The sequence below is a fragment of the Dendropsophus ebraccatus genome, chromosome 1 (assembly GCF_027789765.1).
Source record: "Dendropsophus ebraccatus isolate aDenEbr1 chromosome 1, aDenEbr1.pat, whole genome shotgun sequence".
In the NCBI taxonomy this organism is placed as follows: domain Eukaryota; kingdom Metazoa; phylum Chordata; class Amphibia; order Anura; family Hylidae; genus Dendropsophus; species Dendropsophus ebraccatus.
The window spans coordinates 56,066,425-56,093,888 of NC_091454.1; the positions used below are offsets into that span (position 1 = coordinate 56,066,425).

Here is a 27,464-nt window from a genome sequence, read left to right on the forward strand (position 1 = left end):
TGGGATTCCCATTAAAGCAACACTCCAGCAGTAAATGTATTTTCGCCTCCCAGTATAAAGCTGGGGAGGGTAAATTACTTTATCCTCACTAGCCTCATCCTTGTTGTTGACTTAGCTGTTTAAATTATATTTATGATGTATCTAACACGGTTTGTTGTGGTAGCTATACTTTGTAATATAGCACACTATAAACCACAGTATAAACCAGTATACAGCAGTAACTAGAGCTTCATGCATAGCAGTGCTCAGTGCACAAGAGTTTAAAGAGGTATTACCATCTGTGAACATTTGTGGCATATCCACTGCCGCTGCAAAAAATAAAGTGTGTTTAGGGTGCATGGTGTATATTACAATGAATTTCAGGATGCACTGTGTGTATTACAATGAATGTCAGGGGGCACAGTATAAATTACAATGAATGTCTGGGGGTATATATTATTATGGGTTTCAGGAGGCACTGTATGTATTACAATGAATGTCAGGGGGCACAAAGTATATTATAATGAGTTTAAGGTACACAGTGTATATTGTAATGAATTTCAGGAGGTACCGTGTATATTATTTACAGTGAAAAGTTGATGTTCTTAAAGAAGAGGGCATAGCATGTTTAGTAAGAAATTAACATTTTGATTCAGTTCACAGCTTTTCCACCCGGCCACACACACTTTGCTGTCCACACAAAGATCAGTGCATCGCTTTATGCAGTACATGTTGTGCAGCAAAATATCAGCAAGGCAAAGTGCACACACAGAGCGGTGTATTATATAGACTGTAAGGGGGTGTCCAAACAGTGTATATGCAGCCCCCGGGTTGCCTGCTGCTTACTGAAATCAGTAAAGCGTATGTGTGTGTGTGTGTGTCGTTAATAGGGTGAAGAAGCATATTTTTAGTGCTGCATTATTTGCTATACAAATGTTGTGTATAAAACAATGTTCTCACCTTGACTCATGGAAGGAATGTCCCTGCTAGCAGCACTTGGAGCAGGGCCTATAAAGATACAAAAAAGAAATATATATTATTTTCTTCCGCCACGCAGCATTGTTCTTTGACATTATTTTTTCATTGGTTTTGAGTCTTACCATTTCTGCGGGTGGCAGACCATGGCCGAGCCTGTGCTGCTGGCGGCGGTGCCTGAGATGCTGCCTGTGCGCGGATTCTGTGTGCCACAGGGATGCGTGGGCTGCTAACATATTCCTCATATTGAAGTGGCTCGATCTGTACAGAACGTAAACTCTGCTCTCGCAGCCTCTCCTCCCTGCGTCGCTTCATGCGACGCCTAAGAAAGCTGCACAGACAGCACAGCAATACTATCAGCCCCCAGATAAGCCAAAATCCAGCAAAACAACTGAGGAAAGTGTATGTGCCCTGAGACATAACCATCTTATTCTGCCATACAGAGGGGCAGGAACCCCCAAACACGCACTGCAGATTCACAGATGGGGGCACCAGCGTCAGGTATTCTTTGTGCAAAGATGGCATATCATCCCTGGGTCTTCCTTTCTGTAATCTTATTATCCATGGTCTCAGTTTTTTTCATATTGTGCTGTGTTCTTTGGATTTTTTCCGCCCATGAATCTCATTATTCACCAAATGTTTCTTTTGGGCAGTCTGGAATGCCTCTGTTTATGGCCAGCTGTCATCTGGCAAGTCTACAAGTCAAGTGCGTGTTGTACTGCGCACAGGTTCTGAAGACCAGCCAGTTTGATGGCAGTAAGCATATTGCTTAATTACAGAAGATTGTCTTATATTTAGCTAAAAACAGTTAAAGGGCTTCTAATGGTGTCCATAAAGACGTGCGAGTGTCCAAAAAGCACATTCTCTTTTTTCAACATATTTGGCACGGTCTTGAGATGTCTTTTCAGAAAGTTTAACTCTGAGTACCTTATCTGTAGGAAAAAATGAAAATATATAAAAATTGCAGTAAGTGCTATATATGTATATATATTATAATGTCATCATCAATAACAGCGCTAACCTGTCTTAAAAAGGTTTCTAGGTAAATGTGACTAATTGAAGTGAATAGAAGCTGAGCTGCAGTAACACAGAACAGCCACTACACAATGTACGGAGCTGATACTTCTGGCTCTGTACATTGTGTATATTGGGGATGCTGAACAGCTAATTGTTAGGGGTGCGAGGAGTCTGACTCTCACTGATCAGCTGTTGGTATATTTCCAAAATATGGGCTAATTCCAATAGTGAAATGCTATCTATGCATTAGTTTACACGATGCAATTGAATAGATTCCTGCATAAGATAAACTCCTGTCATCGTTTGTATTAGTTTAATCAGCCAATGTCATTCGGAATATATAAATGGAAAAACTACCACTGACCCCAAATAGGCACCATGAGTAAAAAAAGTCACCAAGTAAAAACAATTGTAGGTAGACTGTCTTATATTTACATCTGTTTTACCCCCCAGACAAATATGTGCACATGTACCCACATAATGCTCACAAGAAAATGGCCTAAGGTTGGAATTATACATGCAGCTTATTGTTCTTAGGCGGCATGCACAAGTCCGTGATATACGATCCGCAAGCTTACTGTATACCACAAACTGCACTCTTGACCTCTTATGGAACTCTCGGGATTATAATTTATTATGATGATGCTGGGATTTTCAAAACAGCTAAAGTTATATGCGTCTGAACTGACATGGCTGCGTCAATACAGGAGGACGGAGCTTTAACTGAGCTCCCGACATCATAAGAAGTCAAGAGTGCAGTCTGTGGACCGTATTTCACAGACGTGTGCATGCCGCCTAAGGGCCAGTTCACACGGAACAAAAGCGGTGGAATCCTGCGTCGGGCCTCTCTGTTGTGGGATCTCGCCTGCCTCAGTGTGTCAATGGAAGGACTCGCACACCTCCTCTTCTTTCGCTCTCCGCTCAAAGAATTGACATGTCAATTCTTTGAGCACAGAGAGACGGAAGCGGAGGCATGCGAGTCCTCCCATAGAGGCACTGTGAGACACTGAGGCAGGCGCGTTTCCGCAGTGGAGAGTTCCTCCGCTTTTGCTCCATGTGAACTGGCCCAAGGCTGGAGTTGCACATGCAGTTTAATGGTCTAAGGGCCCTATTACACAGAAAGATTTTTGTGCGAAAAATTGTTAAATCGTTCAAATTTAAGAAATAATCTTTTGGTGTGTATGCAGGCAACGATCAAACGACAAATGAAAATAAGTTTGTATGTCACTGATTGCATCTTTTAAGCTGACCATAAAATCGTTAAAGGGAACCTGTCACCCCCCGTGCCGGGGTGACAGGCTCCCGACCCCCCGTTAGAGACCCCTATACTTACCTCATCCCGCCGGGTCCCGCCTCTGGAGGTGGTCGGGTCCCGGAGATCTCAGCCGCTGCAGCCCGGCGCGCGCGCTGACAGATGAGTCCAACGCTCATAGAGAATGACGGAGCGCTGGACTCTCCTGTCATTCTCTATGGGTGTTGGACTCATCTCTCAGCGCGCGCGCCGGGCTGCAGCGGCTGAGATCTCCGGGACCCGACCGAATCCAGAAGCGGGACCCGGCGGGATGAGGTAAGTATAGGGGGCTCTAACGGGGGGTCGGGAGCCTGTCACCCCGGTACGGGGGGTGACAGGTTCCCTTTAAGCCTTCACTAATCGTTCACAAATCTTAAGGTATAAGTACACTTCATCCTCTCCTTATTACGATTCTTAATATACTAGAGAATACGAACGATTGTACTTGTGATCATAACTAACGACTATCGCTCTGTATATTATGGTGAAAGAATTCATGGTCATTCACAAAATTGCTTGTTTGCAATCGTTTATTGTTCGTTGGAGAAAATGAAAAATCTTTAAGGACCCTAGGGCGGGAATTACACATGCGGTTTTTCAAGCAGGTTGAGATGCAATGTTTTGATTCAAATGCAGAAGTGACTCAGTAGGAAGGAAAATTTTAGGCCAGGACTGGCTTTGACTCAGAAACTGTATGCCTATGTTCCCATTTCTGGAACCTATCAGGCAAATGTGGCCCTTTCGTAATATAGACGGCTGCTAATAAAGATTTTGATATTTATTAGCGTCACACTATATATTATGAGATGGCCGCCTTTGCCGATATGTTCCCAAAGTGAACATAGCCGATTTGTGAATCTAGCTTTAGTTTTCTCTTCCTTTATCATTTTTTTTTTTTATGCACAGGCTAACATTCTTCCCAAATCCATACAGGTGCAATATTATATCAACCTCTGAGGAAGTATATTAAATTATTTACACAATACAAATACAGTGGTACCTCGGTTCTCGAACTTAATTGGTTCCGGAAGGCAGTTTGAGAACCAAGCAGTTTGAAAACCGAGCAGTGTCTTCCCATAGGAAATGTGATTAATTGGTTCCAGCAGCCACCAATAATTACCTACAATACTCATTTATTAAACTGATAAGTGCTCAGTATAATCACTACAGTACAGTACAGAACAGCACTATACTGTACAGGACATTAAACATAAGAAATGTTCATCAGAACCAGCAATTATAGTACAGTAGTCACCAACTCCTCACCCATCATTTACTGTATAGTGCCCCCCCCATCCAAGCACTGTAATGTATGGGAGATGGGGGTGCACTGCCTGTACTACTACTGCACTGTATATGCACTCCAGCAGTCTTATGTGAAGTGTATGTGAAGCCAGTGCTTAACTCGCCAGGTACAACCCACCATCCACGCTCACAAAAATGTTCGAAAAACTTTCGAAAACCGAGCAAAGTTCGAATTCCAAACACTACTTCTGGGTAAATTTTCATTCGAATACCATGCAGTTCGAGTTCCAAAGCGTTCAAAAACCGAGGTACTGTATATCCCATCAATAGTATGACTCTTTCTAGGAACAAATCATGTTAGATCATGTGCCCACAGAGTGCATTCCACACTGAAATCTGCACCTAACATTCAAAAACCCTTTGCACATACAGCAAGAAAACCAGGAATAGGAATACCATAGTGTATGTTCATATATGGAGAATCTATGTGGATTCCGACACAGATTCCATAACAAATAAAAAGTAAAATTGCATATGAACCGGGCTAATTAGCATCCAGAATTCTGCTGTAGCCCCTCAATGGATTTTTTAGATCCCCTAGATGTCACATGCTACGCAATGGATTGAAAAAAGGTAAAAGCAACAGTAATCGCTTGTCCTATATGGTGCCTGCAATATCATTTTCTAATTTCTTAGTTTATTGGTATCCTGCTTTGTTTTCCATTGTGAATACATAAGACTGCAGTTCTTCCCATGACTATTCCAGCACAAAAAGAAGACAAATATATAACAAAGAACACTGCAATATAAAATCACATCCCAAAAACAAACCTCATGAGCATTGTGGAAGGTTCTCATAAGCATGCTGCTTCCAATAAAACCTTTTATGACCTGATGAATAAAAAGAGTGCCCTGTAAGGGTATGTTCACACCGAGTGAAAGTGTTGGAATAGCTCTTATATGTTTCTGTTACATGTTCTCCTCACCTAACATTTAAGGGAACCTGTCACCCCCCGAGGCGGGGTGAAGGCCGCCCCCCCCCCCCCCTGCTAGAGCCCCGGATACCTACCCCATCTTGCCAAGTCCCGCTCCTGGAGCCCTACCCGGGATGGAGATATCCTTGTCGGAAGCCCGGCGCGCGCGCTGCAGAGGTGAGTGCGAAGTTCATAGAGAATGATGGCTCCATTCATTCTCTATGGGCGCCGGACTCATCTCTGCAGCGCGCACGCCAGGCTTCCGACAAGGATATCTCCATCCCGGGTAGGGCTCCAGGAGCGGGACTTGGCAAGATGGGGTAAGTATCCGGGGCTCTAGCAGTGGGTCGGGCGGCCTTCACCCTGGCACGGGGGGGGTGACAGGTTCCCTTTAACAGCACCAGAAGCTATTTGTCATTACTAAAGACAAATGCAGGGCCCCATTACTATGAGACATATTGATCAATGTCATTTCTTTATCTTTATAATGCAACTGCATTGCAAAGATTGTTGTCCAGGCTCATCACTTTATTTACTACATTTGCAAAACATCAGAAAACATAAGTTTTTTCCTGATACAGTTGCATGCAGTCAAATCACTGCCACAATACATAAGAAATAAGTAATGGTGCACGTCTTGGTGGAGTACCAGTATTATTCTATACAGTATGCCCCCAATGACTGTGAAATAACTGCCTCATCAACTAGTGCCTCGTGCGTAGGTAACATACATAGAGACTAGTCCTACAGCATCACTGCAGTGCTGTGTTGGTTTGTCGCTGGTGAAGTAGCCTTTATTGCTGGACTCTGGTGTTGGTTTATTGGTGGTGGAGAAATTCTTATTACTGTTGGTGGTTTACTGCTGCCAAAGAGGTAACTATTGCTGCGCTGCTGTGATTATTCGTCATTGAAAAGTATTTATTTCTGCACAGTGGTTTTTGTTCCTGATGGATTGTGGTGTTGTTAACTGATGCCATAAAGATATTTTTATTGCAACACCATGGTGTTGGTTAGCAGCTGGTGGAGAAGTATATAATGCTGTATAGCAGTGTTAGTTTACTGCTGCCAAAGAGGTATTGCTGCATTATGATGTTGGTTTGTTGCTGGTGGAGAAGAATTCATTGCTGCACTGTGGTTTGTTGATGGTGTAGACGTATGTATTGTACTGTGGTGTTGGTTTGTCCATAGTGATGTTTTTCTTAAAGTTTTCTAAAACCTCAGTATTCTCTAGTACAGGGGTCCCCAACTGGGGTCCCGAACCCGGACCGCGGAGGCCAGCTGTCCGGACCCCTGGCTAGACTCGACAACCGCCCGGATCCGGCGGCCCCCATGTGTCCCGATCCCCACCGCAATGCCTCCCGCCCCATAGGAGTACTGTCCTTAGATTTCAGTACGCCTGTGGGGCTGGTGGCAGTGCCGGTCCGGCCCCCGGCTGATACACGCTCTATGGGGATGTCCCGGGGATTCCCCAGCAAAGTGCGCATCAGTGACCTCAGTGTACGCCGCTGGCCTGTACTTCCTGTGCCCGGGACATCCCCAGAGAGCGCGTATCAGCCGGGGGCTGGGCTGACAGGAGAAAAGAAGGAGACAGGCACAGCGGGGGTGCTAGGTAAGTTGTGTTTTTTTTTTTTTTTGTCTGGATGACATGTACAGGGGAGCTATATGGGAGGGGGAGAGTGCACAGGGGGGATATATGGGAGAGGGAGAGTGCACAGGGGGGCTATATACTACAGGGGATAGCACACAGAGGGGCTATATGGGAGGGGAGAGCACACAGGGGGCTATATACTACAGGGTAGAGCGCACAAAGGGGCTATATGGGAGGGGGAGAGCGCACAGGGGGGGCTATATGGGGGGGGCTATATGGGGGGGGAAGACCGCACAGGGGGCTATATACTACAGGGGAGAGCGCACAGAGGGGCTATATGGAAGGGGGAGAGCGCACAGGGGGCTATATGGGAGGGGGAGAGCACACAGGGGGGCTATATGGGAGGGGGAGAGCGCACAGGGGGCTATATGGGAGGGGGAGAGCGCACAGGGGGGCTATATGGGAGGGGGAAAGCGCACATGGGGCTATATGGGAGGGGGAGAGCGCACAGGGGGGCTATATACTACAGGGGGAGAGCACACAGGGGGCTATATACTACTGAGGGAGAGCGCACAGGGGGGCTATATACTACAGGGGAGAGCACACAGGGGGCTATATACTACTGGGGGAGAGTGCACAGGGAGGCTATATATTACTGGGGGAGAGCACACAGGACTATATGGGAGGGGGAGAGCGCACAGGGGGGCTATATGGGAGGGGGAAAGCGCACATGGGGCTATATGGGAGGGGGGAGAGCGCACAGGGGGCTATATACTACAGGGGGAGAGCACACAGGTTGCTATATACTACTGGGGGAGAGCGCACAGGGGGGCTATATACTACAGGGGAGAGCACACAGGGGGCTATATACTACTGAGGGAGAGCGCACAGGGGGGCTATATACTACAGGGGAGAGCACACAGGGGGCTATATACTACTGGGGGAGAGTGCACAGGGAGGCTATATATTACTGGGGGAGAGCACACAGGACTATATGGGAGGGGGAGAGCGCACAGGGGGGCTATATGGGAGGGGGAAAGCGCACATGGGGCTATATGGGAGGGGGAGAGCGCACAGGGGGCTATATACTACAGGGGGAGAGCACACAGGTTGCTATATACTACTGGGGGAGAGCGCACAGGGGGGCTATATACTACAGGGGAGAGCACACAGGGGGCTATATACTACTGGGGGAGAGTGCACAGGGGGGCTATATATTACTGGGGAGAGCACACAGGGGGGCTATATACTACTGGGGGAGCAACAGGGGGGCTATATACTACAGGGGGGGCTATATACTACAGGGGGAAAGTGCACAGGGGGCTATATACTACTGGGGGAGAGAGCACAGGGGGGCTATATACTACTGGGGGAGAGAGCACAGGGGGGCTATATACTACAGGGGGAGAGCGCACAGAGGGGCTATATACTACTGGGGGAGAGAGCACAGGGGGGCTATATACTACAGGGGGGAGCTCACAGGGGGCTATATACTACTGGGGGAGAGAGCACAGGGGGGCTATATACTACAGGGGGAGCTCACAGGGGGGCTATATACTACTGGGGGAGAGTGCACAGGGGGCTATATACTACTGGGGGAGAGCTCACAGGGGTGGCTATATACTACTAGGGCAGTCACCCGCTTTGTATCTAATTTCAAAGGGCTGGTGAGAGAGAAAAAATGTCAGTTTTCCCACTAATAAGCAGCAATTCTGTATGTAAATAGTTGAACAACGTTTGTGAAAAGTAAAAAAACATGTTTCCTACTGATGTTCAGCTTGGACCTTCACCTGACAATAGACCCCAGTAAGTGGACCTTCACTAAAAGTTGTTAAGTACCCCTGCTCTAGTAAATATGGTTAAAAAGACATAATTTGATTATTTTCTGGTATAAATCATTATATTCATTTAGTTCCTTAGAATAAGAGTCTCATCATTGGTTGTGTTAGACTTTGTTTGAGAATAGAGTAGAGTGAATATATTATGTTCCTTAAAATTTTCTGTTTCATAATTCTTCTGTTTCTGTAATTGCCTGCAGGTACGTTCCAGATCCACTTCAACAAATGGAGAGACAGATGACTCAATTAAAGCGAATGTCTCATAGATATAATTTTACTTTCAGTAATTAGATTTAAGTACTGTATGCAGAAGAGAAATCATATGTTTATTATGTTAAGGTTTAAAAAAAAACTTAGGGCAGCAGCCATGACTGAGAGTTATTGGTCAGAATAGCGTCCTTACAAATACAGTCTCCAGGTAGAATCTGAGTTACTGCTATCCTGCTTTACCTAGGCACCCTGCAGTACAAAAGTGGTTTTCTGCTGGTTTTACTCATCCCTAAATTTTTCGCTGCTCTTGTGTCCCCCAGTGCGAGTGCTGTGATAATGACACATACATTGTACACATGATGCTGCAGCCAATCACAGCAGTCTATTCCTGAATGTGTGACAGCTGAGGTCATTCACTGGCTGTAGTATTACATGAACAATGTATGTGATGACATTGCAGAAATTCCGGTGGGGGACACAGGAGTGGTGGCAGCACAGGACTGGCAGCAAATTTAGTAACAAATTTTTTTTTTTTTTATTCCTGCTCCAGCCTGTACTATAAAAACTTGTTAACTGCTGCCAACCTGGCCTTGTAACCTAACAATTTAACAGAAGAAAGGAGCTCCCTGTGTTAACCCATTGCCACTCCAGCCAAACGATCATATGGTTCTACCATGTTAGCCATGTTCCAAAATCTCATAAAACACTTGCTGCATAATACACTGACAGGGACAATTCACTGCATCAAACAATGTCACAGGCCCCTAGTGACATGTTAATGTTATTCTGCAGTCGGTATGATTTATATAGCTGTGCTATGCTTTATTACGCTTAAAAAAATAACCTTAAAACATTACTTTATTTTTCCATCCGTTTTGAGATGGCTCATTGTTTGCATGGTATTATTTTGGGGTACTTTTCATGATAGTAAGGTGGTTGCAGCAATTTTGGCATTGGGTATTTTCCATGAATGTTGTAAGGACTGTACCTGTTTGGTCCTTGGCATGGTCCTCAGGTCTTAGAGCATGACCGGGACCACGCTTTTGGGTTTTTATTTGTGCTTGTTCTGTGTTTTGTGTTAGTCTGAACAATGGTTTAGGGCCCATTTACACAGAAAGATTAAAGAAGCAGTTCACTTTTTTTTTTTTTTGCCCCCCCGGGTAGCCGCTGTCATGTATACTTACATAAGATGATCGGTGTCCCGTTCCCGTCGGTCAGTTCCGTCCCGCGGTGCCGTTCACATCGGGCGCGCGCTCACTTCCGCCGGCGCTGTGACTCCTTTTCTCTCCCTTGTCATTTGAACGCCGGAAGTCACGCGCTTCCATAGAGAATGCATGGAAGCGAGTGACTTCCGGCGTATAATCACTGGGCAGAGAAGAGGACTTGCAGCAGCCGGCGGAAGTGAGCGCGCGCCCGATGTGAACGGCACCGCGGGACGGAACTGACCGACGGGAACGGGACACCGATCATCTTATGTAAGTATACATGACAGCGGCTACCTGGGGGGGAGAGAAAAAAAAAAAGTGAACTGCTTCTTTAACTAACAGATTATCTGCCAAAGATTTGAAGCCAAAGCCAGTAATGGATTTGAAAAGAAGAGAAATCTCAGACTTTCCTTTATGACCTGATTTCTGTTAAGAGTCTGTTTCTGGCTTTGGCTTCAAATGTTTGGCAGATAATCTGTCAGATAATCTCTGTGTAAATGGACCCCTAAGCCTCTATTACATGGGGCGACTGGGAGGCGCAAACGAGCGCAGTAAGCGCTCGTTCGTTCCTCATGCTCTCTGCCGCCACCATTGCGCCAGGCGGAAGCGAGTGAGTGAGAGCCGGGGGGGGGGGGGTTTCTGCTGCCACTGCTCCTATTCCACGGAGCGATGGCGGCGGATCGCTGCTATATGAGTCGTTTGTCTTTCAACATGTTGAAAGACAAACAACCACAACGATCAGCTGACATGATTCACGTTGGCTTATCGTTGTGTTCTATTACACAGGGCGATTACAGCTGATAATCATTCCGTGTAATAGGGCCTTTAATCTGTCTGCTCAATCTATTGTTTAATGGACACACCCGACTTTACCTGCCAAGTTCTGTCTGACCACTTCATGGTTAAACTTTGTTTTGGCTCTTTCTGTGACTGGTTGGTCTTCCTGCCAGTTGATGTGTTTTGTTTTCAGGTGTCTGTGGTTAGAGATTAGGTGGATGGTCCAATCACATTCTGTACCAGACCCCTGGCCTCCTATATAACACCCCCAGCCTGTATACTTCTTGACGGTTATTGAGATTAGTCTCGTACCTAATTCCCCTTGCCTTTGTTGTTGTTCCTTGTTATCTGACCTCTATCTAGTACCTTTACTATTCCTGCTTGCTTCCCGCCCTGACATTGCATTCTGACTCTCGACTTCGATACTGGTTTCTGATTCTGTACTTTTTTTTACAGATTGGTGATTACTCTTTATTGTGTTTTGTACATCTTGTCTTGTTTTTCTTTTACATATCCAGGCCAGGGACAGACAGCCAGTTGCCGCTATCTGCCCTAGGGGGCAAGTAGGCAGGAACAGTGAGCGGGGCTGAGCCTAGGGTCCACTTAGGGTCCTATTTCTTGCCTATACAAATAAATTCATCTTGCTGCATAAACATTTTTTTTACAGTTTTCAAGTACTATATATATATATATATATATATATATATATATATATATATATACACACATATATATATTCCGGACGGAACTCTTCCACGCGGACTCAGTGCCGACTCCTGCCTTCTATTAGATACAATGGGAGGGCGTACCCACCTCCACGCCTCTCTGCTCAAAGAATTGACATATGAACGGGGGGGCCTAGGTCGCCTAGGATATTTGAATAAGTGATAACTTGTACAATACATTTCAACAATACTGGATCACAGTGTTTTGGATGGTGACAGGCTACCCAGTCCACTCTGGGACATCCAAAGGTGGGAGGCACAGCAGCATGGTGAATACACCATCCTATCTGCCTTTAACTTTGGCATCTAGGGGGTTCAAGGAAAATGATGGGAGATATATCTGATTTGGGCCATTGCCCATGTGTGTCAGCTGTAGCAGACAGCCGACACCTGCTGTGAATGGAGCAGGCTTAGCTCCTGAGCCTACTCCATAATCATTGCCAGCAACTCGTATTATATAAAAAACAGCTCCTACTACTGTGTTAATGGAAAAATACGAAAGTTACAGCTTCCTGAATGCAGAGATAAATGAAGTAAATCACTGTGTCCTTAAGGCAAATGACAAGGTATAATAAATCTTTTGCCATACAATTATACATCAATCTTCTCAGCTCCTCCTCAGCTCTACAACAAGCTGCCTGCAAATTGCACACCAAATACAATGTGACAGGTTCCCATTGAGATCTTCTACCTGATAGGCGAGGTCTGCACTGTTTTCCCCATCTGTTTCACTGTACAGTAAACAGTACGTTTAATTTTAAAGTACAGAAAAACGTGGTCAACGTTTTTGTGTAAGCAAAATAAAAGGATCTTTTTTTCTTTTTTTTTATAATGTAAGTCAATAGGAAAAGGGTCCTGCAGTATGGCATACAGCATCATCTGTTTTTGCACCTGTTATTTTTCCTTTAAACAGACAGCAAAAACATACTGTCTCTGGTATATGTACCCCAAGCATTTCAGAATGTGCTGGATTAGGATACAAGTCTAAGGACACACATTCTGAATACCACAGCAAGTAATAGGTGCGGGGGTTTATCTTTTTAGCTATGTCCTGAACATGGCCGCCATCTTGACATCCACTTTCTGGATCAAGGGCAAGTGTTTCCAAAGGAAAGGTGGTCATGAGTATATCAAAGAATACCAGAACTGTCAGAAATCAATCCCTTGTGGTTCAAAAGTTATCAGTACAGAAAGTTCTCATGTTTGTACATAACAATTGAATCCAGTGCTGCCAGTTCTGTGTTCAGCACCATGGACAGCACATCAAATAGCTGGTTGTTATCTCAACTTTCTGTGTCGATAACTTTTAAACCACAAGAGAGATTGCAAATCTGGTTGTAGTACTTAAAGGGAACCTGTCACCCCCCGTGCCGGGGTGACAGGCTCCCGACCCCCCGTTAGAGCTCCCTATACTTACCTAATCCCGCCGGGTCCCGCTTCTGGATTCGGTCGGGTCCCGGAGATCTCAGCCGCTGCAGCCCGGCGCGCGCGCTGACAGATGAGTCCAACGCTCATAGAGAATGACGGAGCGCTGGACTCTCCTGTCATTCTCTATGGGTGTTGGACTCATCTCTCAGCGCGCGTGCCGGGCTGCAGCGGCTGAGATCTCCGTCACCCGACCACCTCCAGAAGCGGGACCCGGCGGGATGAGGTAAGTATAGGGGTCTCTAACGGGGGTCGGGAGCCTTTCACCCCGGTACGGGGGGTGACAGGTTCCCTTTAATGTCTGAGACAATTCTGGTCTTCTTTATGCTACATGACCTTCTTCCCACTGGAAAAAGTTGAGTCTCTTAAAGGGGTTTTCTGGGCATAACAGATTGATAACCTATACAAAGGCTTCTTACTTTGGGGCCTCTTCAGCTTCAACCTATATTATTTTTGCAAGCCCTGAAGGCTTACTAATGGGGAAATAATAGTATATGGAAACAATGGCACTATACGAGCACTTTTAACTTGCTGGGGAATGGTTGGGGGGCACTATTAGGTACAGGACAGTCTTTACTGTGCTGTGGCTTATTTAGTCTTTACGCTGTGTGCCCTGTGGTAAAACTGACGTTATCTATCTCAGTACAATTACAATAGTAGGCAATTTTACTTTAAACAACAACTAAATGTGTTGAAAACTGCTCTATTACCATCCTGATAACACTTTAATGTTTTGGTCTATGGGGCTACTTGAGACATCATTTTATACGCTATCTGTACTTTTTTTTATCAGTAGCTTGCTCACGTACATGCAATGTTTTGATCACTTTTTATTAAAATTTTTCTGGATGTGATTCCCAAAAATTCCCAATTTTGTGCTTTGGCAGGGTTTTTTTTGCGCTTTTTCACCATGCAAGATCTCATAATTTAATAGTTCAGGCGATTCCCCACATAGTCATAGCAAATATGTTTATTTTTTTTATTTATTAAATGGGAAAAGGGAGGTGTAATTTAAACTTTCAATTCGGGAAGAGATTTTTTTTAAAGTGTTACTGTTGTTTAGGAAATCTTTTAACATGTCATAAAGACATGTCAAAAGTTTTGACTGTCCAGGTCTCAGTGTTCAGACTCACATCGATCGAGAGAATGAGCAGGGAAAGGACTGTGCTGCAATCATAGAGACATGTCAAAAGTTTTGATTAGTCTGGTTCTAAGTGTTCCGTACTGATCAGGAGAAAGAGTGGGGAAAGGACGGCAGCAGCACATCCTCTCCCTGCTCTGAGTAAGGCCGGGTTTACATATGTCCGGCGGCGTTTCCCTCCGGCGCAGGAGAAAAGCGCCGGAGGGAAACGCACCTTTGAACTGATCCCATTGTTTTCAATGGGATTGTTCAAAATGTGCGGCGGTGAACTAGTGGCCGCCGCATCGCCGGACCGTCGGTGCGTTAGGACGCATCTTGCAGCGTCCTGGAGGACCGCCGCTCCGGTGATGCGGCGCCGCACCAATTCAATCGAATAGAGCGCCGGATGCCTCGCCGAGCAGGACGCATGTCGTTCAGCTCTGGCATCCGGCGTTCAGGCAAATAGTAACACAAAATAAACATATATCTCCCCCTGTGTGCTCTCCCCCTCCCCTATAGTCCCCCCTTGGTCCCCCAGTAGTATATCACCCCCCCTGTTTCTCCTCCAGTAGTATATAGCCCCCCTGTTGCCCCCCCAGTAATATTTAGCTTCCCTGTGTGCTCTCCCCCAATTAGTATACAGCATTGCTGTGCGCTCTCCCCCAATAGTATATAGCCCCCCATGTGCGCTCTCCCCCTCCCATATAGCCCCCCTGTGCGCTCTCCCCCTCCCATATAGCCCCCCTGTGCGCTCTCCCCCTCCCATATAGCCCCCCTGTGAGCTCCCCCAATTTAGTATATAGCCCCCGTGCGCTCCCCCGCAAATCCCATTGAAAATGACAGGAAAACATACTGGGGAAAAAAATGTCAACAGATGAGCGCAACTTGTGACAACTGATGACAACTGATGGAAACTGATGGTTTTTAATGAAAAGACGGATAGAAAAACTGATCACAACTGATGCATTTTTGGCATCAGTTGTGACATCAGTTGTGGTCAGTTTTTAGGCAAAAAACGCAACTGATGCCAACTTATATATGTAAACCCAGCCTAAGAGAAAAAAAAGATGCTCCATAGCAGCCCATTATAAGTCAGACTCTTTTTTTCTAACTCAGAGCGGAGAGTGGACCGCATGGCTGTGGTCTTCTCTCTGATCATTTTCCCGATTGGTACGGGTCTGAACACTCAGACGCGGACCGATCAAAACTTTTGACAGGTCAAAAGTTTTTGAAAATGACAGTGCCCATTTAAGGCTGAATAAAGACATTTTTTTGCTATGAAAACAAAAACACATACACATGCAACCAAGGTTCTGAATGCTTTCATTGATATCTATCCAGTAGCGCTGCCAGCTTGGTAGTCAGTCAGGGGGTAACAGATTCACTTTAATCCATGCCACTTGGTGTGTGCTCCCCTCCACTGCCGTGCATCTGCTCATTAGTACTATGTAGGGAGATAGCTCTTAATGAATGATGATCATGGAATCATGGAAGTACACAGTAAATGTATTTCAGTTTTACACATCATCATACTTATATATCTCCATGCAACCTCCTCCCTCCCATATATATATATATATATATATAATCTTTTTTATTTCAGCATTAATACCTGAGTAATAACTGTATGCCTATATACATAATTGTTATTATTAATTGTGAAGTCTGGGTTCTTTATTTTTTAGTCTCTTATATTTATTTCAAGCGAAAAATTATTGTTTTGCCTTTTTCAGCACCCATAGTTATTATTTTGTCTATTGAGTTTCCATGACAACTCACACCTCTATGTGTGGATTACTTCACAGCAATAAAAGCCCCATTTTGGAGTGACCAGTAGTATAGTGGACAATGTCTTTGACTAGAGTTGCATGAGCTTACAATGTAAATATATGAAATGTAAAAACATGCTGTCTTGTTTTTGCTGAAGCCCAGAATATGCAGTTTTTCATTTTGGTCTCCTATTTACCTTTAGAATCTTGTCTATGTTGCTTAGTTAGAGCAGTCATATAATGAACCTGAGACATGAATCCACTTGAATATATTGCTCAAAGAGATATCAATAGAGAAGTCTATATGTGTTAGTTGAGGTTTTATATTTAACTTCCGCGTCATAATTTTAGTATAAACACAATAATCTAAGGGGTCACTGACACAGCGTGTCAGTACAGTAGCGCAAACATTTAACTATTTTGGAGCTCACAGCATCATTGTCAGGATGGTATCTCTTCAGAGCATTATGCGTCCCTCTGCTCGTGCTGTTCGGCCGAGAAGGCACTGATTTTCTTGTATCCTGTTTCTGTGTTTTGTTTTGCTGTGTGTGAACTCTGGTTTATTGCTCACCTGGGTTGGGAGACACACCCGACTTCACCTGCTGAGTTCTGTCTGGCCATGTCATGGTTAATCTGTTTTGGTTCTGCTGTGACTGACAGGTCTTCCTGCCAGTGGATCTGTTTTGTTCTCAGCTGTCTGTGCTTGGAGATCAGGGGGATGGTCCAATTATGTTCTGGATCAGAACCCTGGCCTCCTATATAACTACCTCAGTCTTGGATATCATTGCTGGTTATTGACTTAGTCTCTGCCTGCTTGTGGATTCTGTTTCTTTGCATCTCCTGACTACTGCTTTGTATCTCTGACCTCCCTTGCTTGCTGCCTGCCCCTGATCATATTGCCTGTTTTCTGATTACGCCTTTGGATCCTGATTTTGTACTTTTGCTGCCCGACTGTTGTGACCCGGCTTGTGGACTATTCTTCATTGTGTTTGTCTGTCTGTTTTGTATTTGTGTTTCACCTAGCCAGTGCAGGGACTGCCGTCCAGTTGCTCGCCGCCATCTTAGGGCGGATAGTGGCAAGTAGGTAGAGGACAGTGGGCGGGGCTGAGCTTAGGGCTCACTGTCTTGTCTTGTCCTGCTGTCCGGTTCCTAACAATCATATTGAATGATGATGCCAGAAGTGCCAGTCCATAGCACTTCCTCCGTATATACTGACCGTGCACGGAACGTGTAATTGACCCCTAATTGTTTTTCTATATTTTATTCTGTAAGGGTATGTTCACACTGAGTAAAACTGGCGAAATTCCACGGCAGAACTCTTCGCTGCAGAATCCGCCCTGCCTGCTTCTCTAGACACTGTTTCTCTATGGGAGAGCACACGCCCCCCCCGCTGCTGCGGCGGCAGCAGAGGAGCGCACTCTTTCCTATAGACGGGCTATGGGACACTGAGACAGGCGGGATTTGGTGGCGGAAAGTTCCGCCATGGAATTCCACCTGTTTTACTCAGTGTGAACATACCATAAATGAGCTAGCTTTTTCAATAGGCTTTTCAATAGGCAATAGGCTTGTGTTTTGATGTCATGCAAACTGACCTAGCTTGTCCTTCCTGGGGGCAATATATAGGACCATGGTACTTCTAACATAAAAAGACCACCCCCATGCCCTAAACCTCTCCCCCTCTCCCCCCGGTGGATTTACTAGAAGCAGCATGCATTAACAGTTTTGGAGCTCACAGCATCATAATGAAGGTTGAATTATGCAAACACTATTTGAGGGGTCATTTTTTGCGCCATGATCTAAACTTTTAATTGGCACCTCCCTTGCCTGTATTTGATTTTTTTATAAAATGCTTTCTGGATTTGATGAGACCAAGAATCTGTAATTTTACTTTTTTGGGGGCTTTTCATTACCCAGTTTACCGTCCAGGAATGGGGTAATTTAATAGTTTGGGTGAATCCGTACGTGGCGATACTAAATATGTTTATTTTCTTTATTTTAAAAAAAGGGATAGGGGGTGATTTAAACTTTTATAATCAGATTTTTATAGATTTTTTTTTTTACATTTAAGTCTAGTCCCCCTAGAAAACTTCTATGAGCAATGCACTCATTGTTCATAGCGATCAATGCTGTACCTATGTACTGCAGTGATTGATCTTATCTAAGTTTGATTGCTTCAGCCTGCTAAAGGCAGCCTGAAACAACTGCCAAGCCAGGACAGCGTCGGGAAACAGAAGAGACCCTTGGCGGTAAGTATAATGGATCGGCATCACTGAGAGCCGATTGGACCAGCAGGAAAGCCATTTTAAAGCCATCTAAATAGTTAAATAGCCAAAACGGGGAGATCATCCTCTCTATTCCCCTTTAACGACATAGAGGAAGAGGGGTAGGTTTACATTATTTGTTCTTAAAGGTTAATAAGCATTTTTTTTCCTGTTTTGTTTATTTGAACCAGGGGTGTGTCTTAAAGTCAGGTGAGTCTTATAAGGCAAAACAAATAGTATATGCTTCTACTACTCTGCACTCATTACCTCTATTAATTGCACCTGCTTGAACTTGTTGCATGTATAAAAAAAAAATCACCTGTCCACACACTCAATCAATCCAGCATTGGAACCTCTCCACTATAGCCAAGACCAAAAAGGTGTCTAGGGACACCAGGGACAAAATTGTAGACCTTCTTAAGGCTGGGATGGGCTACAGGACAACAGGCCAGCAGCTTGGTTGAGAAGGCAACAACTGTTGCTGCAATTATTAGAAAGTGCAAGCAACACAAGATGACTGTCAATTAGGGCTGGGTGATATGGCCAAAATGTGCTAATGCCAGCACATGAACTTTTTGGTATCAGCTCTACTCACCGTGTTTGGAAAAAGAAGAAGGATGAGTATGACTCAAGAACATGGTCCCAACCTTGAAGCCTGGGGGTGGAAACATCATACTTTGGGGGTACTTTTCTTTAAAGGGGACAGGATTACTACGTATTGATAGGATGATGGATGGGGCCGCATGATTTTGGCCAACAACCGTCTGTCTTCAGTAAAAGCACTCAAGATGGTTCGTGGCTGGGTTAAGACAAGGCAACGACCCGAAACACACAGCCAGGGCAACTAAGGAGTGGCTCTGTAAGAAGCATTTCAAGCCCTGGAGTGGCGTATCCAGTCTCCAGACTGTTAGAGTTCAGTCTGTGTGTGTGAACTCGGCTGGAAGAATCCCTAGGTAAGTTAGGGACTGTCGCCCAGTTGCTGCCCTAGGGGTTAGCCTAGGGGGGCAAGCAGGTAGGGACAGGGGTTGCGGGTGTAGACAAGGGACTTCCATCTTCCCGGACCCCAGGACTCCCTGACAGATACACTGGCCCACAAAAAGGCTGACTCTTATATAAGACCAGCAACGTTTCTTCCTCCAATGGATAAGATGTTTGCAATGGCGGGTCAGATTGATGCCCTTACCTCCCTGGTACAGGATCTGTCTGCTCGCTTACAGCATCAGGAGCAGAGTGTGGCACCAGCCCAAGTTCCAGTCCTTCCCGTCACTGTTTCTGAACCACATGCTACCTTGCCCGATTTTTTTTCGGGTGATAGGAGACAGTTTTTTTGCTTTTCGGGAAGGTTGCAAGTTATACTTTGACCTTCGTCCTCGCTTTTCTGGCTCAGAGGCTCAGAAGGTAGGAATAGTCCTTTCCAGACTTAGAGGGGATCCCCAGAACTGGGCGCTCTCTCTACCCTCAGACTCCCCCACCCGACAGACTTTGAACGCTTTTTTTTCTGCCCTAGGTCTGTTATATGATGAACCAGACCGTACAGCTTATGCCGTGTCTTAGTTGATGTCACTGAGACAAGGCCGTCTATTGGCAGAAGATTACTGCGCACAGTTTCGCCAGCACTGTACTGAGTCTGGGTGGAACGACCTAGCCCTAAAGGATTTTTTTTTGGCTGGCCTCTCTAACTCATTGAAAGATCTGCTCATAGCCCATCCTGAGCCGAGATCCCTGGAAGAGGCCATGTCGTTGGCGATCCGTGCAGATCGACGTCTGAGGTCTAGGCGTTCTAACAGATCTAGTCCGATCCACTCCATCGTCATCAGCCAACACTGGGTTTCAGCCTCCAGCTGAACCCATGGAGCTGGATACTATGACTCCTCAGGAGCGGAGGGAGTTTCGTTTTAAAAATAATCGATGCCTGTATTGTGGGAATTCTGGTCACGGGGTAGCTACCTGTCCCCGGCTCCCCGCTAATAAAAAAGAAGTCACAGCAGGAAAACTCCCACTTCTAGACAGTTTATGGGAGGACTGTCTAGGAGATCAAGTACTCCCTGAAGTAACTAAAATGTTGCTCCCCTGTACTCTAGAGTATCTCTCGCTCTCTTGTACAGGGCTAGCATTTATTGATTCTGGGGCTGCGGCCAATTTCATAAATTTTGATTTTGCTACTAAGATTGTGAATTCTTTTGTACCGGTTTCCCCTTCTATTCAGGTCACAGGGGTTGACTCCACCCCTCTGCATGCAGGGCAAGTGGAATTCTCTACTCCCAAGATGAACCTCACGGTAGGAGTTTTGCATTCTGAAACCTGTTCATTTATGGTAATGAAGAATTTGTCAGTGGATATAATACTTGGCCTGCCATGGTTAAGGGAGCACAATCCCGTTATTGATTGGGAGACTTTAGATCTCATAAAATGGGGTCCTCAGTGTGCCGGTCACATAAAACCTCTCAGTTTGAATACCTCGGTTTGTGTTAACTATCAATTACCTGAATACATTGCTGATTTCTCTGATGTATTTTCTAAACAGTTGTCTGAGATTTTACCTCCACATCGTAAATGGGATTGTAAAATTGAATTGTTACCTAACGCTAAGTTACCCAAAGGTCGAATCTATAACCTCACAGTACCAGAGAGAGTCTTTAAAAGAATACATACACGAGAGTCTAGAAAAGGGGCACATTAGACCATCTGAGTCACCAACAGGGGCAGGTTTCTTTTTCGTAGAAAAGAAAGATGGTGGACTCAGGCCTTGCATAGACTACCGTGAGCTAAATAAGATCACGGTAAAGAACCAGTATGCACTTCCTCTCATCCCAGACCTTCTAAACCAGGTTGTAGGGGCCCAAAGGTTCTCAAAACTGGATCTTCGGGGGGGAATATAATCTTATTCGTATCCGGGAGGGGGATGAGTGGAAGACTGCTTTTAACACACCTCTTGGTCATTTTAAATACCTTGTAATGCCTTTTGGGCTCTGTAATACGCCTGCGGTTTTTCAGAGCTTTATGAATTTTATCTTTCAGAATTTGATTGGTTCATTTGTGGTTATATATCTAGATGATATTCTTGTCTTCTCACCTGTCTGGGAATCACACTGTTCTCATTTACATACAGTCTTACACCGTCTCAGAGCTAATAAACTGTTTGCAAAATTTGAAAAGTGTTTGTTCGGTGTACAAAAAATTTCTTTTCTTGGTTAGATCATAACACCTCAGGATATGCAAATGGTTCCAGCTAAGGTGAAAGCGATTACTGAGTGGGCCCAACCTACCACCTTAAAAGCCTTACAACGGTTCCTTGGTTTTTTAAATTATTACCGTAAATTTATAAAAGGTTTCTCGGTAATCGCAAAACCCTTAAAGGATTTAACCAGGAAGGGTGCAGATGTGAGCGCCTGGACCACATCGGCCCTAACTGCATTTGTTGCTCTGAAGGCCTTATTTTCCTCAGCTCCTGTCCTCATTCAGCCTGATCTGACTCGTCCATTTATTGTAGAAGTCGATGCTTCTGAGTTTGGAGTGGGGGCAGTATTGTCACAAGGTCCATCCACACTCCTTCCTTACGTCCTTCTTTTCCAGAAAATTCTCTGATACTGAATGCAATTATGACATTGGTAACCTTGAGTTACTTGCCATTAAATGGGCATTTGAGGAATGGAGGCATTATTTGGAAGGTGCAGTTCACCAGATAACTGTTATTACTGACCATAAAAATCTTGTTTATTTAGACTCCGCTAAAAGGTTAAATTCTCGACAAGCTCGTTGGGCATTGTTTTTTTCTCGTTTTAATTTTGTGGTTACTTACAGGCCTGGTACTAAGAATGTCAAAGCAGATGCGTTATCTAGAAGCTTTGGCACCCCTGAACCAGTGAATACTGAACCTGAGAACATCCTCTCCCCAGGAGTTGTTCTAGCAGCCGTCTCCTCTGACCTTTCTCCACTTATTGAAGCAGCCCAAGAGTCTGCTCCTGAAGCCCTTCCACATATGGCCAGAGATGTAAGATTATTTGATTCGGCCTGCCCGGTCTGTGCCAGGGGAAAGAACCCCAGGAGACGTCCTGAGGGTCCTCTTCTCCCTTTGCCCATTCCATCTAGGCCCTGGACACACCTGTCTATGGATTTTATAACTGATTTGCCACTGTCTCACGGCAACACTACTATCTGGGTGATTGTAGGCAGGTTTTCAAAGATGGCTCATTTTGTTCCGCTTAGCAAGTTACCTAATGCCAAATTATTGTCTGAAACTTTCATCAAAGAAATTGTTCGATTGCATGGAATTCCGGAGGATATTGTATCTGACAGGGGTGTACAATTTGTAGCTCGTTTTTGGAGAGCCTTCTGTAAAAATTTGAATGTTAATTTATCATTTTCTTCAGCATTTAACCCAGAGTCTAATGGGCAAATAGAGTGTATGAATCAAGAAGTAATTCAATATCTCTGTCTTTTTGTTTCTGATAACCAATCCCAATGGTCCACTTACTTGCCTCTTGCAGAATTTGCCATAAATAATCATGTTAATTCCTCCTCTCAAACCTCACCTTTCTTCTGCAACTATGGTTTTCATCCTCGCTTTTCTTTTTCTTCTCCATCTCCAGGGTACCCAGGAAAGACTAATACATAACACCAACAAGAGACGCACCATCTCTGCACCATTTGTTGTTAGGGATAAGGTTTTACTTTCTTCCAAGAATTTGAAATTAAAAGTTCCTTGTTTAAAACTTGCTCCTCGGTATGTTGGTCCGTTTACTGTTTTACAGGTTATCAATCAAGTTGCATATAAGTTATCCCTTCCCAGTTCGTGGAAAGTTCATAATGTGTTTCATAAAGGGTTGCTCAAGAAATATGTTGTTCCGGTATTGCCCACCCATGACCCACCCTCTCCTGTGTTGGTGCAGGGGGAACTTGAATATGAAATTCAGAAAATTGTTAACTCTAGGCGAGTCAGACGCTCGCTGCAGTATCTGGTACATTGGTGTGGGTTTGGCCCTGAGGAGAGAACGTGGGTCCCTGCCAGGGATGTTCACGCTCCTCGTTTAGTCCGTTTATTCCACAGAGCCTTTCCTCACAAACCGGCTCCTAGCCTTAGGGGTCCGGTGTACCCCCATAGGAGGGGGGGTACTGTTAGAGTTCAGTCTGTGTGTGTGAACTCGGCTGGAAGAATCAGCCGACACCCGATTTCTCTCTGACCTGTTCACACTTCTTGCTCTACTGCCAGGGAGCCGACACCCGGCTTCATGCTTCTCCTGACTCCTCTCTGGTGCTCGTGGGGTTAAGCCTTCAGGTGTTGCATTCTCCTGAGGCTTGCTCCTGTCTGAGTACAGGGGAGGGCTCCCTGGCTGCTATTGGTATCTCTTGCTGCTGTCAGACTCCTTGCTGCTATCAGAGGCTGGGGCGGGAGCTCTGGTAGCATTTAAGCTGGTGAATTACACCTTGTAGTTGCCAGTGTATGTTTGGTCTCCAGCTACACCAGCGTATCTTATTGTTCTGCTAGATATTTTGACACTTGGACTTCGCTTTTGCCTCATCCTCTGTACTGCGTTACCTCTTGTGTTTGACCTAGGACCGGACTCTGTTTACCCCTTGTTTGCTGATTCAGATTTTGACGTGACCTCCTGTTGCTGACTCGGACTGCCTGACCTGTTTGTATATACTTGTTTGTGTGTTCTGTCGCCCTCCCCGTATCCCTAGGTAAGTTAGGGACTGTCGCCCAGTTGCTGCCCTAGGGGTTAGTCTAGGGGGGCAAGCAGGTAGGGACCGGGGTTGCGGGTCTAGACAGGGACTTCCATCTTCCCGGACCCCAGGACTCCCTGACACAGACCTGAACCAAACAGATAATCTTTGGAGGGAGCTGAAACTTAGTGTTGCCCAGCAACAGCCCTAAAATCTGAAAGATCTGGATAAGATCTGTATGGAGGAGTGGGACAAAATCCCTGCTGCATTGTGTGCAAACTACAGGAAACATCAAGAACTACGGGAAACATCTGACCTCTGTAATTGCAAAAAAAAGTTTTTGTACCAAATATTAAAGGAAGACTATCAGCAAGTTAGAGGCATCTAACCTGCTGATATTTCCCTATAGCGCATGAGGCACTGAGGAATAAGGTGCGTTTCCTGGGGGAGATTTATCAAAGTGGTGTTACGTAGAACTAGCTCAGTTGTCCCTAGCAACCAGCTTCCACTTTTCTTTCCACACAGATTTTTGGGAAAATGAAAAGTAGAATCTGGTTGGTTGCTAGGGGCAACTGATCCAATTCTACTTTATACCTTTTTGATACCCCCCCCCCCCCTTCTATGATATTAACAGTTTAATCCTCATGCTAATTAGGCATTTTGGTGAACTGGGGGCGGGACTACATCTAAGTTTTGTTTTTCTAAAGTATCAAATACATAGATTATGTCTCAGAAGTGTATGTACGACAACAATTGTTGACTTCTCCAGTCTTTGTAGGTAGAAAAACTCTCTCTCTCTCTCTCTCTCTCTCTCTCTCTCTCTCTCTATATATATATATATATATATATATATATATAGTTATAATAATGTAACTTGGTTTAAGAGCATTGATTTGGTTTACGAGCTCCCTGTACTGTGTGGGAGGGAGAGCAGGGGAGGGGCATGGTCTGCATAGTGGGGTTTACAGCACTGTACTCCCCCACCTTCCAAATCATAGCAGATCAACTTTAGGCTGGGGTCTGCATCAGGGGACAAGACTGTTGAGGTAATCTCGCCATAGCTGTAACCCCTCTCTCTGCTCATTCCTTCCTGTGTCTTGTGTTTCCCACCCTCTTCATTCCTGCCATGTGCCTGCCCTTACACTCAGCTATACACACTGCTGTATAGAGAAGTCTCTGTCACTGTCCTCCTGCACAGCTCTGTGATTCTCACATCCTGATTGGTCTATGCTGAACACACACCCCTCCCCCATTGCTGTCATGTGACCACACAGACCTCTGACAGCAGCATTGCTTCTCTATTCTAGCATGTTGTACTACGCTACTGCATTGTGGGTATCTACAAACTGCTGCAGTTTTTCCATTCGTATGCACTTACTATACTTTATATTCCACATGCTCATTGCTATACTGTACAGTACCTTATAATATGATATATTCAGCTTTCTAAATGTTTGTTTCCTTTGTTTTTCCTGTTATTCAGAATAAAAAAATCATTATTTCTGGGAAGATTTGGTTTAAGAGTGATTTGGATTACAAGCACGGTCCTGAAACAAATTATGCTCGTAATGCAAGGCACCACTGTATATATACACTGGTTTGAAAAAACCGTCATTGAGACATCAAAACGTCGCTTATACCCACCATGTTTTTTTTTTGTGTGGAATAAACCAATACAAGTTTATTTTTTCACTAAGTCCTGAGTGCTGTAGTCGCTTTGTATCTTATTTATATAGACACCTGTGGATCGAGGTGGGACCGCTGACACCCGGCAACTCAACTTTTCTTAGAGTGCTGCGTATCTTTGTACATATATATATATACACACACACACACACACACACACACATTATAACACTAAAACTACCCCTGTAATGAAGCATTGACTCCACAAGACCTCAGAAGGTGTCCTCTGGTATCTGTCTCAAAGTAAATAGCAGCAAATCCTTTACCCCTGCAAATTATGAGGTGGGACCCCCATGGATCAGACTTTTTCCCCCCAACACATTGCACAAATACTGGATCAGAATGAGATTTGGAGTTTGTTGGTTTGTCATGTTCCTCAAACCATTCTTGACTCACAGAAGTCACTACCATTTGAAAAAATACTGTATTTAGGTAGGTGGTACATGTCAAGGTAACATCTAGAGATTAGTGAACCACGAAAACGCTTGTGTTTGTCCTGAGCATGCGGCACTTGATTATGAACAGACCGGCGCATGTTCTCTGTTTATAGTCTGTTCCTGGCTTTAGCTTCAAAAATCTGTCAGATGTAGTGCACCATAACATCAACTTTAAGAAGTGACTATTCACTGCCTGCCTAACATATCCCATCCCTATTCAGGTGCCATTGTCACAAGATAACCAATATCATTTACTTTGTTTTAATGCTATGACTTATGCTGCGTTTACACGGAACAATTATTGTTCGTATTTTCACAATAACGATCGCATTTGAGCGATAATTGCTCCATGTAAACACAGCAAACGATTAAGCGACGAGCGAGAAATCGTTCATTTTCATCTTTCAACATGTTTTCTAATCGTCGTTCGATAAAAATTCGCATATCGCTTCTTATCAACAGTCTTTCAAAGATTCACCCTATGTTAAAGATGGTCTTAAGCGATCTTAAAAACAATCGCAATAACGATTTTTCTTACGAATCTTCTAACAATTTTTCTAACAATTTTTGTCTAAACGCTGATCGTTATGAAAACCAAATTGCTGCTTCAAAATCGTTAAACGATCGATTGGGCGAATTATCGCTTCGTGTAAACGCAGCATTATCAAGGATAATATATATATATATATAAACACACACATACATGTGTTAGGGATTCACATTGCACAAATGACATCCAAGTTTTCCTGAAACATAATAACGTTTCTGGAAATGAATCATTCATGTGTTGCAGAATTTCCACAATATGGGCTCCTAGTTATCAGACTGTTATTCCTATTTTTATTCTTATTCATCACAGGCTCTTGTGTGTGCATGTTAAGTGCACAATGGGGCAGGACAGTGAATAGGTAGCTATGAGGTCATGCTGTGCTTTTCTAGATCCTTGCCAATCTGTTATCACCTGCACGCAGTAATATGTTTCTCCAGTTTTACACAAGGTCATGATAGTAGCAGTGTGTAAATAGAAACAGGATGCATGCGATGACTATGAAGTGACACAAATAGATCTGTGCCACCACTGAAGCCTACGTCATACAACTTGTTTCCGAACACGACATCTCTATTTTCTAACTGGTAACACTTTACAGAGGACCCGCTGCTCCTTTTATTACCTGTAAAATAAACAAAGTGGTGGAGTACAGGTCCTCTGCACACAATGGAGGGTTATCATAAACTGTTCTATGGCAGAGCTGGAGAGAGCCCAGTCACCATGGTGAC

General features: G+C 44.6%; 1 protein-coding gene across 4 annotated transcripts in view; it reads right to left on the reverse strand.

Moving 5' to 3' along the window:
* The window catches only part of PRR7 (proline rich 7, synaptic), a 55,007-nt gene that overhangs the window by 10,424 nt on the left and 17,119 nt on the right, over positions 1-27,464 (reverse strand). For 3 of the 4 annotated variants that reach the window (XM_069954479.1, XM_069954496.1, XM_069954488.1), the window contains exons 2-4: positions 1,080-1,886; positions 940-987; positions 276-308 (exon numbers count right to left, since the gene is read on the reverse strand). In XM_069954479.1, the coding sequence (XP_069810580.1) occupies positions 276-308; positions 940-987; positions 1,080-1,479 (481 nt within the window). In that variant the 5' untranslated portion in view covers positions 1,480-1,886. The remainder of the gene's footprint in view (positions 1-275; positions 309-939; positions 988-1,079; positions 1,887-27,464) is intronic. The other variant, XM_069954505.1, reaches the window with a different exon arrangement.